Source organism: Lissotriton vulgaris, chromosome 3_1, assembly GCF_964263255.1.
Source record: "Lissotriton vulgaris chromosome 3_1, aLisVul1.2, whole genome shotgun sequence".
NCBI lineage: Eukaryota > Metazoa > Chordata > Amphibia > Caudata > Salamandridae > Lissotriton > Lissotriton vulgaris.
This window is the reverse complement of record NC_141689.1, coordinates 1,774,664,345-1,774,676,848: the sequence shown is the minus strand read 5'-3', so window position 1 is coordinate 1,774,676,848 and position 12,504 is coordinate 1,774,664,345. Positions and strand designations below refer to the sequence as shown.

At 47.9% G+C, this 12,504-nt stretch overlaps 1 protein-coding gene across 15 annotated transcripts in view; it reads left to right on the top strand.

Annotated features, from left to right (window-relative positions):
• Nucleotides 1-12,504, top strand: part of BLTP1 (bridge-like lipid transfer protein family member 1) — a 1,831,302-nt gene that overhangs the window by 709,644 nt on the left and 1,109,154 nt on the right. For all 15 annotated transcript variants that reach the window (XM_086962202.1, XM_086962209.1, XM_086962198.1 and 12 more), the window contains one exon: nucleotides 5,264-5,492. In XM_086962202.1, coding sequence (XP_086818328.1) covers nucleotides 5,264-5,492 — 229 coding nt within the window. The remainder of the gene's footprint in view (nucleotides 1-5,263; nucleotides 5,493-12,504) is intronic.

Genomic DNA, 12,504 nt, shown 5'->3' with positions numbered 1-12,504 from the left:
GGGGCGTGTCTGTGGGGATAACCGTCGCAGGCGGACTGAGGTTAGAGACCAAGCTGTTAAGATTGGCCCTGGGGGGAATGTTAGTTGTGAGTTTGTTGGTCCTGGAGGGATCAGGAGATGTGAGAATGGTGGGTGTTTGGCAACGGAGACTGAGAATAGGGTAGTGTGATTGTAGTGAGTGATGGTGGAAGTCCAAGAGTTGAGGAGAGGGTCGTCAAGGTAGGGAGATTGGATCGGATCCACGAAATTTGTGAGGGTGGTGGGGGATAGGGGAGAAAGGGTTTGATAGCTCAGTTGAGTTAGCGAGGAGAGTAGTGTGGGGAAGTGGCGGTCGAAAGTGGTGAGGTGAGGGTCGGTGGCTGGTATGAGAATGGTTCCAGTTTTGTAAATGGAAATGGTAAGATCCCCTTTGAAGGTCGGGGAGATGGTAGTGGAGATTTTTTCACCATAGGGAATTGTTACTGACCTGGCGACTTGGAGGTGAAGAGAGAAGCTGTTTTTCCATTGAACCGGGTGATTAATGTAGAAAATGAAGTTTGTTTTCGTGCTGCCGTTGGTCGCTGAGTGATAGTTATCTACAATTAGTGTTTCAGGGTGTTGTTTTAGAATGCGTTGCTTGAAGTTCTTTTTTGCACTACTGCTTTTTTTGTTAGGGTAATTATTGTATCAGGAGTTGGGTCCGTAGCGCACGAGATTTGATTTCCGGGTGGGGTTAGATGGGCGCATGATTGAATGGTAAGAATTTTGAGACGTAGATAACAATTAAGCAGTAGGCTGGACGCACTCTTGAGGAGCCGCGAAGGTAGGGTGGAGGAGGGTACACTAGAGATTATAAGATTTATACGGACTAGAGAGTAACATCATGCAAAGTAGAGGGTCAACGAAAAGCACGCAAGTTATGTTAGGAAACGAATGCCCATCATCAATAACAAAAACAAATTATACAATAAAATAAATAAGAATAATAATAATAGAGATAAAAACTTTAAATTATACAGACACTATGTGTCGTTTAACTTTCAGATAGTGTTAAGGAAAGTCTGCTTGTGCATTATCCTCAGTGGGAGGACCAAAAGAAAGCATAACATCAATTGCAAAGTCAATTTTAAAATATAATACAATAAAATAAACAAACCGACACAGTGTCTAAAAGTTTCAGAAAGGGTTCATGAATGACTGCTTGTCACTATCAAAGCACATCCTCACTTAAACACTGCAGTGAAATTGTCTCGAACATGCTATTAAGATAGCCACTCTAAAGGTCTTCTTTCTGTTATTGAAGGTATCTTCAGGCCTAGTCCTCTTTCTATAGTTGTGAAAGTGTGGCATAGTCCTCTTTCAAGTACTATGCGTTGGGGAAGAGAGGACAGCTTCTATTGTGTGAGGCAAGCCTCATAAAGTGAATGAGCTCCCCAAGAATATAAGATTGCCTTCTTAGAAAGTAACAATCATAGGTTGTATGTAGAGCATTGTTCGGACAATACCTGCAGTATTCTCAACTTGCGGCAGGCGTTCCTGCATCTGTAGAAGGCATCTGAATCGGACAGAGAAGTGTGGTGGGAGGGGTTGTTCCAAGCAAAGGCCCGAGACCGTGCTCTTCTAGTTGTTCACGTCGGCGGGACCCTGCATGCAGGGAGCGGTTTGGGCCGGCAAGGTGATGGGAGGCGGCTCTCCAGGATTGGGCCTCGGGCTACAAACACTTCCCGCTACAGCAGGGGGCTGTGCCGTAGGGAGGGGGAGGTCAGGCAGACGACGAGAGGTGGCACTCTGAGCCAAGGCCTCGGAGGTCTAATGGTGGATTTCAGCGGCGGCAGAGGCCGGGCAGGGCAAAGAGAAGGGGCACGCCCGAGCCGTGTATCATGGCGATCCGCTTCAGCGGGGGGGCTCTATGCTGCGCAGAGGACGTCGTGTCCCAAAGCGATCCAATCCTGAATCAGTGCACCGGAGGACGCAATCCCCTGCCTTCCAAGTTGACTCCGTGTGCACAACCCTGGCAAGGAGTATCCAAGGTTGTTGTCGGAACAGAGGAGATGCAGGGCTCGAGTCGGGGTACCACGCAGGTGGACGAAGTCCCCCCACTTATTTTACCGGGGGGGATGCCGTTTCCCCTGTCAAACAGCTGGACTTCACTCATTGGTCTCTCTGGGACGAGGAGCTCGAAGCTCACAGCACGCTGCTCACGTGCCGACTTCTCAGATAAAACCGCATCTAAGGGGTGAGCCAGGGGAGGCAATGAGCCAGATCCTGTAAGCCCCCTTTCGTGACGTCACTTCCTGTCATGACGTCACTTCCTTTGACAGCGTCCCCCCACTTCTTTTTTTAGGACTTGTGCCCTGAGGAGATGGAAGAGCGGCGTTCACCGCTGGTTGTCCTCGATGAACCGCTTCCTACCAGAGCAGACCTGGAGTTAAGAGGTATGATGTGATGTTTATTTAGAAAGGTTGCTTCTTGTACACGTTTGTGCTGGATGGGCGGGTAGACCAAGGGATATTTACCGGTTGGTAATCCCTAACCCGGGAGCTCCAGCTCAGAGCTCCTGCACGGCAGTCATCTCACGGGTGACTACTACCACCCAGGTATTGTCTACCGGTGATTTCCACTTCAAGGCGCTGAGCTCAGCTCATTAACTCAGCTGAACACTGGGGCTCCCGTAGTCTTCAGACGAGGCCCCGATTTGCTTACAGAAAACAGGGGATTTCATATTTCTCACAAGGAGCACTTCCAAAGACAAAGCATTTTCCTTTAGCCCCACTGACCACTATGTGTTTTTTAGACCAAATATATGCAAGCATTAAATAATGTATTACACCCTCCCCGATCTAATGGCCTTAATCAGGGTGTTTGTTCAATTAAAGAAGCGCACGGAGCTTCAAGAGGCATGGAAAGTGAAGGAAGAGCAACGTTGGGATCAGCAAGGTCGAAAGGACTCACCATAAGCAGGCGAGTAAGAGCAAGCCCTGAGCAAACAGGGGAGTCCACTGGAGTAGGAGAAGACCCTCAAGAGGACCCACAGGCCAAAGACACAGGAGCCGGAAAAGGACCTCGATTTGCTCAATAAAGATGAAGGCTACGGTGCAGAGGATGTTTATGAGGACGCTGATCTTGGTAGGTAGAGATACTGGAGGCTGGAGCTTCTTGTTGCCCGAAGATCTCTGGAGTCCAGAGCCAACAAGCCTTGGCAACGGCAAGTCGACGCAGTACACAGGGGTTTGGTCCCAGCGGTTCCGACAAGGGATACTGGCTTCAAAGTTGCAGTTTGACAGGTCAGGCCTCAAGGGAGTTGCAGAACCACCACCACCTGTGTTGCTGAGCCTTTCGAAGTCTGTGGGACGTCAGGAGACAGTCAGCTTTTTTGCTGTGCCTGCAGATGCAGGGTAGTGACTCCTTCACTACAAGGGAGATCACTTCGGGTGTCCTTGATGCACACAGGTCCGTTGAATATCCTGGAAGAAACACAGACGATGAAGAAAATTTACAGACAGCCAGACCAGGAGCAGCGCCGGTCTTCCTTGATGCAGTCTCAGGTCCAGGTGAAGTCCAAGTGTCACAAAGGTCGAAGAGTGACATGGTTTCAAGCTTGAGTCTTGATCCACGACGAATCTGAGGACCCATCTACCAGTAAGCCCTTAAGTACCCTAGGAAAGGGGTTAGGACTCCCTGAACTGGCTCAAACCTGAGAATGCAAGGAGGGAACCAAATGTGCCCTTCAAAGCAGTCTGGTGGCTCTGGCAAGCGACCCCACCCCAGCCCAATACACTAAGTCCTGTCTGGGAGGTGGGCACACCTCCCTGTGACAGGAAACCTATTGTTCTACCTTCTCCTGCTTGACCTCAGCTCAGCAGCAGGAGGGCAGAATTGTGTCTGGGGTCGGCAGCAGCACTAGCTTACTGGAAGACCCTGAAAGGCTGATACCAGGAGTACTAGGGGATTCCCAGGGGAGCCCTCCAGTGCATGGAATCATACCTCAAACACCAGTAAAGGCGCTGGGGTATGATTCCACCATGTTTGCTATTGCGTAATGATGGATGGCCACTATATGTATCAAAATGGCTGACCGCACTTCTAAAGTCTAAAGAATTGTCTCCGGGGTTTGTAGTGGTGTCCTTCTCATTCAGGGGCACACTCACACTTCTAACCCAGCACCCTGCCTTCAGGATTGAAAAGGCCTGCTTTGGGGGGACTTATAGGTTTTAAGTGTAGTGACCTCGGATATAAGAAAACGTATATCTGTATTAAGTGGTGCTAGCCCGAACTTACACAGGCTGCAATGGCAGACGTGTAGTCTCAGTTAGAGTGGACTCCCATGGGTGGCACAATAAATACTGCAGCTCATGGGAGAACCCTGATGACTTATAAGGGTACACCTGTAGCCAATTGTGGATGTACAGAAGTACTTACCATAGTCAATTTAGGGAGAAGCACAGTGACTGGGGTCCTGGTTAATGACACCAGCAAAAAGTGGAGGTGACCATGAAAGCAGATCCTACTTTCCTACATTTGACAACTCCAAAATATTTACAGTGTTCTAGGAATCAATATCCCCACCTAAAACAACAGGTTTCACAGACTGCAGAAATCAGCTATCTGTCGCAGAACATTACGAGGTGTGTGTCTGGTGCTTGGGCTCCGGGCACAGCTCTATGTCATGTGTCAAGTTTACCTTCATGCACCTCCTGGCGATTCTGGACCAGGAGGCGAAAATCTACGTCTAATAGCAGTCCCAGCCTTAAGGCCACTCACATGAAAAATCTAAGTTTTCCAGTAAGTCTAAGTTGAAGTTTCAACACAAGAAAGCCAAGTGAAGCACAACCCCATCCCATTCCCCAACCAGTTTCAGCTTGATTTTCTTATGCATTTACTCGAGCAATCAGTGATTATATCACCAGAATCTTTGGTTCCATTTTTGATTTTTAGTTTGAACTCTTGTGCAAGAAGCATCACGCACCCCTCAAGACACTGATGACAATAGGGAAGTGGACCAATTGCTCATCCTCATTATCCTTACAAAATAACTGTGGGCTAGACAGATCTCCTGAAAGGTTCCCAACTTGCTCCATCAAAAGTGCATTATTTATAGTGCTAGTTCGGAGGCAGCTGAAGCTCCTGTATTGGAGTTGCCTAGTATAAAAACGAATTTATTTACCAAGTGTTAGTCTTGTATTACATTTCAAAGATGAGTTTGCAAATCAAAAACTGACTTTGTATTTCACTCCAGCCTCATTTGTTTATTATTAAGCCTGATTGTAATTCTCTTTTCTTACAGAGTGATGGTCTTCCTGCCCTCGTGACTTTGAAAAAAGGTTTGGTTGCACTGGCTCGGCAGTGGATGAAGTTCATTGTGGTGACCCCAACTTTTAAAGGAGTTCGCTTACATAGACCTGTACAACCACTTAAGCCTCCGGTTCAAGCAGTACAAGAGGATGAAGATGGACCTGGAGGTGGCTTACAGAGTGATACAAGTGCTGATGGGGCAGAGTATGAGTTTGACGCAGGTATTATCATGTTCTCTAGGGACCATTTCCAGTAAATGTTTACTTTGATGGTATTTTGGATAGTATGTCATTGGAATTCAGTATATACATGGTGGTATATAGTACCTGCAGTTCAGCATTTGATCAGTTTATGATACAGTATAGTGAATCTTCACAAACAGGAAATGTAAGCGATCAAGAAAGTCAGCCTGATTATTAAAACCAAAGTTTGATCCAAACTGAAAGGTAGACGGTGTGGCTTGCTTGCTTCAGCTGTCCATTGTATATCCACAGCTGTGTGTCGTGTATCAGTTAAGCCTCTTTGAGTTTGCCTGTTGATTTAGGAATTGTCTCTTGGCAAATTCTTACTGTTAAGATATCCGATAGTATTAGGCGATTATTTCACTACAAGAGTGCACCAAAAATGCTTGGATTTCACTCTCTCCACCAGCAACTCCATAACTGGCTAAATCCTGGCTATTCTGTATGCTCTTATGCATACTAAATTCAGGTTATCTCAGCAGCACCAAAAATAGAGGCTTAAGACCATCTTTCAGTTTTCCTTGTGTTACATTTTTGCAGTGTATGTTATCACATTTAAAACTTTAGTTGGGACTTTAGTTGGGACAGGTCAAGCCTAAATATTTTCCCAAAAGCTCTCCTGCCTTAAGAAGACATAAAATCTCACATGAACCAGAATCCCAGAGAGCCAGGTCTTCAGCTTCTTGCAGACTTCAAGAAGAGAGGAGGAGGCTCTTAATAGTAGCAGCAGGTCAGTCCATGCCTTAGGAGCGATGTACCAGAAGGCTCGTTCGCCAGATCTTGTTCTCTGAATACATCAGATGTGTGCAATTGGGAGTCCGGATGAGCAGAGGTGTATGGAAGATTTGTGAAAGCAGATTCAATTGTTGAGGTATGCTGGGCCAGTGTTTTGTGGTGCCTTGAAAGTGTGGGTGAGGAGTTTGAATTGTGCTCTTTGTGCCAGTGGAGCTCCTTCCGCTGTGGTGTTAATGGTTTGCAACCTTCTGGTGATTTTTTGTTGATCCCAACATAGAAGATGTTCCCATAGTGCAGCTTGCTTGTACCAAGGGCCTGCATGACTGTTTTCCGGGTGCTGATTGGGAGTCTTTTGAAAATCTTCCTCAGCATCTTTAGAGTATGAAAGCAAGAGACGGTGACGGCATTGACTTGGGCGGTAATGGTGATTGAGTTTGCGGTTGGTGACGACCTAAAGGTTCTTGTAATGGGGGTAGGTGTTAGTCCTCATTTTGTTGACCACCAGATGGAGTCCCACTGTGAAGTTCTCTTACCAAAGATCATGATTTTAGTCTTGTAGGTGACGTGGCAGGCACCTGAGGTGTACAGAGACAGGCTTACTGACTGGGTCCTTCGGAGTGTATGTGTGCTTGAATTCCAATGTCATGTAAGATGGAGTGGGAGATCATCTCAACCACTGCAGAGAGATCCAGGAGGATGCTGACTGCCATATCTTCCCCGTCTAGATTTTTATGGATGTCACCCATGGCAGTGATGAGGGCAGTTTCTGTTGCTGTGCTTTGGTCTTAAACCAGACTGAGTGGTGTCGAGGATTTGGTGGTCTTTGGGGTAAGCGGCGAGGCGTTTGTTAACAATTTTCTTTAATACCTTGTCCAGGAATGGTAGCAGGCAGATCAGTCTGTGGTTTGCGACCACTGAAGGGTCTATGGAGGCTTTCTTCAGCAATGGGAGGACAGTTACGTGTTTCCAAGGGTCTGGGAATGTCACAAAAGAGGTGGAGGCATTCAGAATGGGTGTGAGCATGGCGTTGATGGGTTTCAGACCTTTGGAGTAGACATGGTGGGGGCGGGGGCCACCAACTAGGTAGACCTCCATGTGGGCAGTTGTTTCATATGGGGTAATGATGGGCCATGTGGTTAGCATTGGTTCTTTAAAAACAGTCGGCTGTTTGGTCCGGTTGTGGGATAAAGGTGCTACAAATGGCAGTGTTTTTGTTGCTGTAGAATTGAGGGATTTTGTTACAGAGTGTGAGAAGTTGGCCTGATATATAGTGCTCACTATTCTAGTGATCACTGTGTATCATACCAAACGACCCTTATTGATGATTGGTTGTAAGTCAACCTTATAGACCAGCTATCCTAGTAGCGTGGACAAAAGCAGTCTTTAGGCTAAACTCTAGAGGGCGTGTTAAGCCAGCTGTTTTACCATCACATATACCCCTTGAACACCAAGTGAAAGGACACCACACAAGTTGTTATGAAAATAAAAGGATATTTATTTATAACAAGTCTACCCTGATCTCTTTATGAGTCAGGGAGCTAAGCACAATACAAAACTCTTACGAAAATACTTCAAGTTGCACAATTTACACAAATGCCCGAGGGGCACGACAAACCATGTACACTAAAAGTGGAATGCGAAATACTAGCAGGTAAGTAACAAGATCCAGAGGCTTCAGGATCGCTAGGACTACACTACTGAACCCTAAGGTTAGGAGCAGGAGGCCTAGGGAGATCGGGTGCAGAGTGTGCACTCTCACGCGGGATGCGGGACAAAGTCTATGGAGGCTAGTATTTCTAAAGTTACTGTTTTCGGACGAATCCGACTCGATAGACTTAAAACGAAAAAGGATCTGGACACTTGGAGAGTGAACCTGCGTTGGAGCACCGAAATGCTCGGGTTACCTAGCCCAGGGGCTGCGGCTGCATAAGGTTCAAAAGACGTCGGGAATCCTCGTTGTAGTCTATGGAGCCTGAAAGAAGAAGTTGCTGGCAGGCGACCAGTGAAGATGTTCGATGTGATCCAAGCCTGGATCGGTGATGGAGACGACCTGAAAGCAGAGGGGACTCAGTTCTTAATCACTAGCCAGTGATTGTGTGGGCACCAGGATGGCACCGGGTGAAGTCACCTCGACCAGGTGAGTGGGCGACGCTGGACTCTGCAGTCACACGGGCTAGGAGGCGTTGTCGGCGACCAGGCTGGAGGTGCGAGCTGTCCCACGAAGGTGTCTGCTGTCGGCGATGCTGGACCCAAGATGGGGGCAACAAACCTTGGCAAAGGCAAGCCCACACGGTGGAGTCAAGATGGCGTCTGGAGTGGACAAAGAGGGTCCGGGGTGCTCCTCTTTTGGAAGGGAGCAAGGGCCAGTCTGGAGCAACCAGACCAGCGGTGAAATCGTCGTGGTACATCGTCAGGAGGGTCACTAGCCAACGGGCAAGTGACCGGACAACGCGGTGAGCAGCAAAGAGCAGAAGGGCCCCACGCAGATCTCGTGGATGCTGGGGGGCTGGACTTCGGTGCTGGAGCTGCTCAGGGTTGGGGCTTCTCAAACCCCAGTGCACTCACTCGAGGATCCCTCGGCGGTCGTGCTGGTTAAGCGTCGTGCTGGTTTAGAAGATGGCCGGTCCCTCAGGTCTTGTCACACCCACGAATCTCAGCTGGGCTGATGATGCAGGTAGAGGTCAGAGATGCCAGGGAATCCGGGTCTCGTCGAGCTGGTCAGTCTTGATCCGGAGGATGGATGTGCAGCAAACCGCGATGCTTAGGTGGTGCCTGCGGGTGCAGGGTGGCTACTCCTTAGCCACAAGGGAGAGTCCTCAAAGAAAGTCAAGAGTTCCTTTCGTAGAAAGTTGTTCAAGATTCAGGATGATCTAATTTGGGAAGGGGGCCCGCTCCTACCTTTATTCTAAGAAAAGGGGCTGGCACGCGACTAGGTCCTGCCCATAGGTGGGACCAGGAGGGGGGTGGTTACACCCCTCTCCCTTGTCCGGACTTTCCCCAGCTCAGGGGCTGGGGTGCCCCTGGAACTGGTTTGAGCCGGCATATGCACAGTGAGCACTGGGGTGCCACTTGCAGTCACCTTCCTCTCAGCCCTGCCTACCTGGGATACAACAAAACCCTGTCTGGGATGGTGCTAGCACCGCCCCTGACAGGAAACCCTTTGTCCGAGCTCTCCTCGCTGGAAGGACTCCCAGCAGCAGGAGGTCAGACTTGTGTCTGTGGTGGAAGCATCCATTTTGTGATGCTGAGGCTCGAGTTAACTTTAACCGGGGTTCACAGTTACCTACATGTCGTGTCCCTCTAGAAGGGTGGAATGCTAACCCCGTCGCCAGAATTGGTGAGGGGTTAGTATTCCAATTCGTATGACACCTTACTCGACATGTTTTGATAAAGCGATACCAAAGTTGGCAAATAACCGCGAGGATTATAATGCACTTAAGAGTATATGGTACGCGTTATCATGGAACAGCTATTAGGACTTGGTTCCGCAAGCTGCAAACGGGCTCAGCTCATTCCAGAGCACCATCTCACATAATTCAAAGCACTCTGCCTTCAGGATTGTTAAGGCCTGCCATAGGAGTGACTGATAGGAATACATGTGTCCATTTTAGGGTTAGATATAGGAATACTATATCTAAAGCAAAGGGTGATTACACCACCTTGCCCCCGCTGTCGTGCAGCCAGTTGTGTCAGATTTGGGTGGCCATCCAGGGGTGGCATAATACATGCTGCAGCCCCTGGTAGGCCCTGGGTACACCTATGCCCTGGATACCTAAGGTATGCTGTACAGGTACTGATAAGGTGGCCCAGTACCAATTGGTAAATGCACCTAAGGTACATGGAATCCATTTTACAGAGAGAGCAGTAGGCCTAGGGCCCTGAATAGCAGGGTCCCAGGTCAACTAAGTCGAAAAACCAGCAAAACACCAGGCAAAAAGATGGGGGTAACCATAGTCAGATATCCACCTTCCTACACAGAGGTCCTGCAAGGTGGTGATGGAGGTGGCTGCTGGTGAGTTGAAGTCCTTAATAATGGTGAAGATTTCTTTGTTTCTTTTGGTGCTAGCATCAATACTCTGTCCTTGCAGCATATTTGCTATTCCGGATCATTTGGTTGCTGCGCTCTTGGAAAATTTGAATGTGCTCCTATCTGCATTGTCCTGGCTCATTCTCAATTTGTGCTGTAGTTAATTGCAGTGGCATTTCAAAAGTCTGAGTTGCTTTGTGTACCAACTGGCCTGGGGTTTAGATTTAGTTGTGTTGCTTTGTTTGAAAGGGATGCAGGGAATTGACGTAGGTGGTGATCCAATTGTTTACATTTCTGATGGTGTTCTGACTTTCTTTAACTGTATTGTTCTTTGAGCGGTTTGTTCACTACCAGGTATTCTATACATTTTATGACATTTTTATGGCAATAGAGCAGAGAAATGCCTTCACATAAAATCACACATTTTCTGGGATTTTCTCCTCGATACTCCGCTCTAGCCACTTAAGGTGCACCGAGTTTACCCTTATTGAAACTTGTTTGCCTCTATAGCTCCTTTTGTTTGAGCATTGTGCATGCTGGGATTTAACTCACTTGAATACTGTGTGCTCTTTCCTACAAAAACTTGGGAGTTACTTTACATGCATGTAGGTGATAGTTGACCTCCTTAAATTACATTCAAAAACTGGGTCAAATCGCCACTCACTAAGGGGAACCTGTAAGAAATTGTAATTTTGTTGTAGTTGTCCCCCCACTTTTTGCCCCATTAGGACTACTAGGTGATGGTTTTCGACTCTGAAAGTGCACTGAAGCCTGCTAACCAGGCTCCAGTGCCAGTGCGGTTTCCCAAAAGCATGGTAAAGTGGTCTATTTGTGGTACACTTTACCACCCCTGTAAGTCCTTAGTAAATGGTACCCTGGTACCTAGGGCATGGGTACTAAAGAGGCTTCCTAAGGGCTGCAGCATGTATTATGCACCCCTTACAAAATGCATGCAAATGGCTACTGCAGGCTGTGTGAAATGGTGTAAACCATGTGTGAAAACACAACTTGGCTCATTCACGGTATCCCACACCAAAGTCACTACATACACTACATATAATATATGTAAGTCACCCCTACAGCAGGCCATATAGCCTTAAGGCAGGATGCATTATATTGCATTTGAGGATATTTCTGCATGAGCAGATATGCCCCTGTGCCGTCTAGTTCAAATACAAGATGGTACAAGTGAACAGGGAAGCCATCTTAATTATATGTACTATGCACCTGTCATTATGAGTTACTTAGTTACACGAGGGCTTCACTGAAACTTATAGTCGTTGGTTTCAAACACCTTGTCTTAATAAATCTGTTCTGTGGTCATTACTAGAGTTAAGACATGAACCCAGAGGGCATCCTAGAGGGGACTCCTGAAAAACCTGTCCCATATCTAGTGTGCTGGCTGACTGGTATCATCCAGCCTACCACCACAGACACGTTTTTCATCCCCGGCAGGTGAGAGATCCCGCTTTCTAATGACAGAAACAATGCCTGATCTAGAGAAAGGTGTTCACACCTCCAGCAGGTTGGCTAGCGATTTAGCACATCAAGGACAGGTGCTTCAAAGCCCCTGCTGCTTTTGATATGCGACCCTGCTTCCCCCAGACCTGGGCGTTTCCACCTCCTGCCCTGAGGGCCTTTCGGCACCAGGACAGGCTGGAAATTAGAATTGCAGTCGGTGTGTTGCCCGACCAAGCTAATCGCGCCCCTAAGGTGGGCTACCTTAATATGCTCCACAAAAGAACTGTTCCATCATCTTGTTTTGGTGGAGTTCAGAACCATTGGACATGGTTATGCCCACTCCCCACAGAAAGCGGTTATATAGGGTCTGTGGTGACTTCACGGATAAGTAGCACATTGGCTACTACCCTTCGCTCCCCTTAATGACCACTAAATTTAGTATATAGATGGCCCCCTGAAACTATGAACTCAGAATCATCTGCCTGAAGGAGAAAAAGGACAAGAAGAACCAAAGACATGAGAACTGTGGACCAGCATCTACCTTGGTGCAAAACCCTGCCTGACTGCTGCACTCCCAACACTCACCGACACCAACTTGTCCAGAGGCAGAACAGCCTCCCCAAACACTTGGGGGACTGACCAGCATTTCCTCGACCCTGCAGCATCCCCCCTGGAGGTATGATGCCACTTCCATGCACCAGCAGACACTGACTGCAGCTGCCCAGTACAGCATTCTGTCGACACTCGGGCCCACTGAGGGAGCAGCAC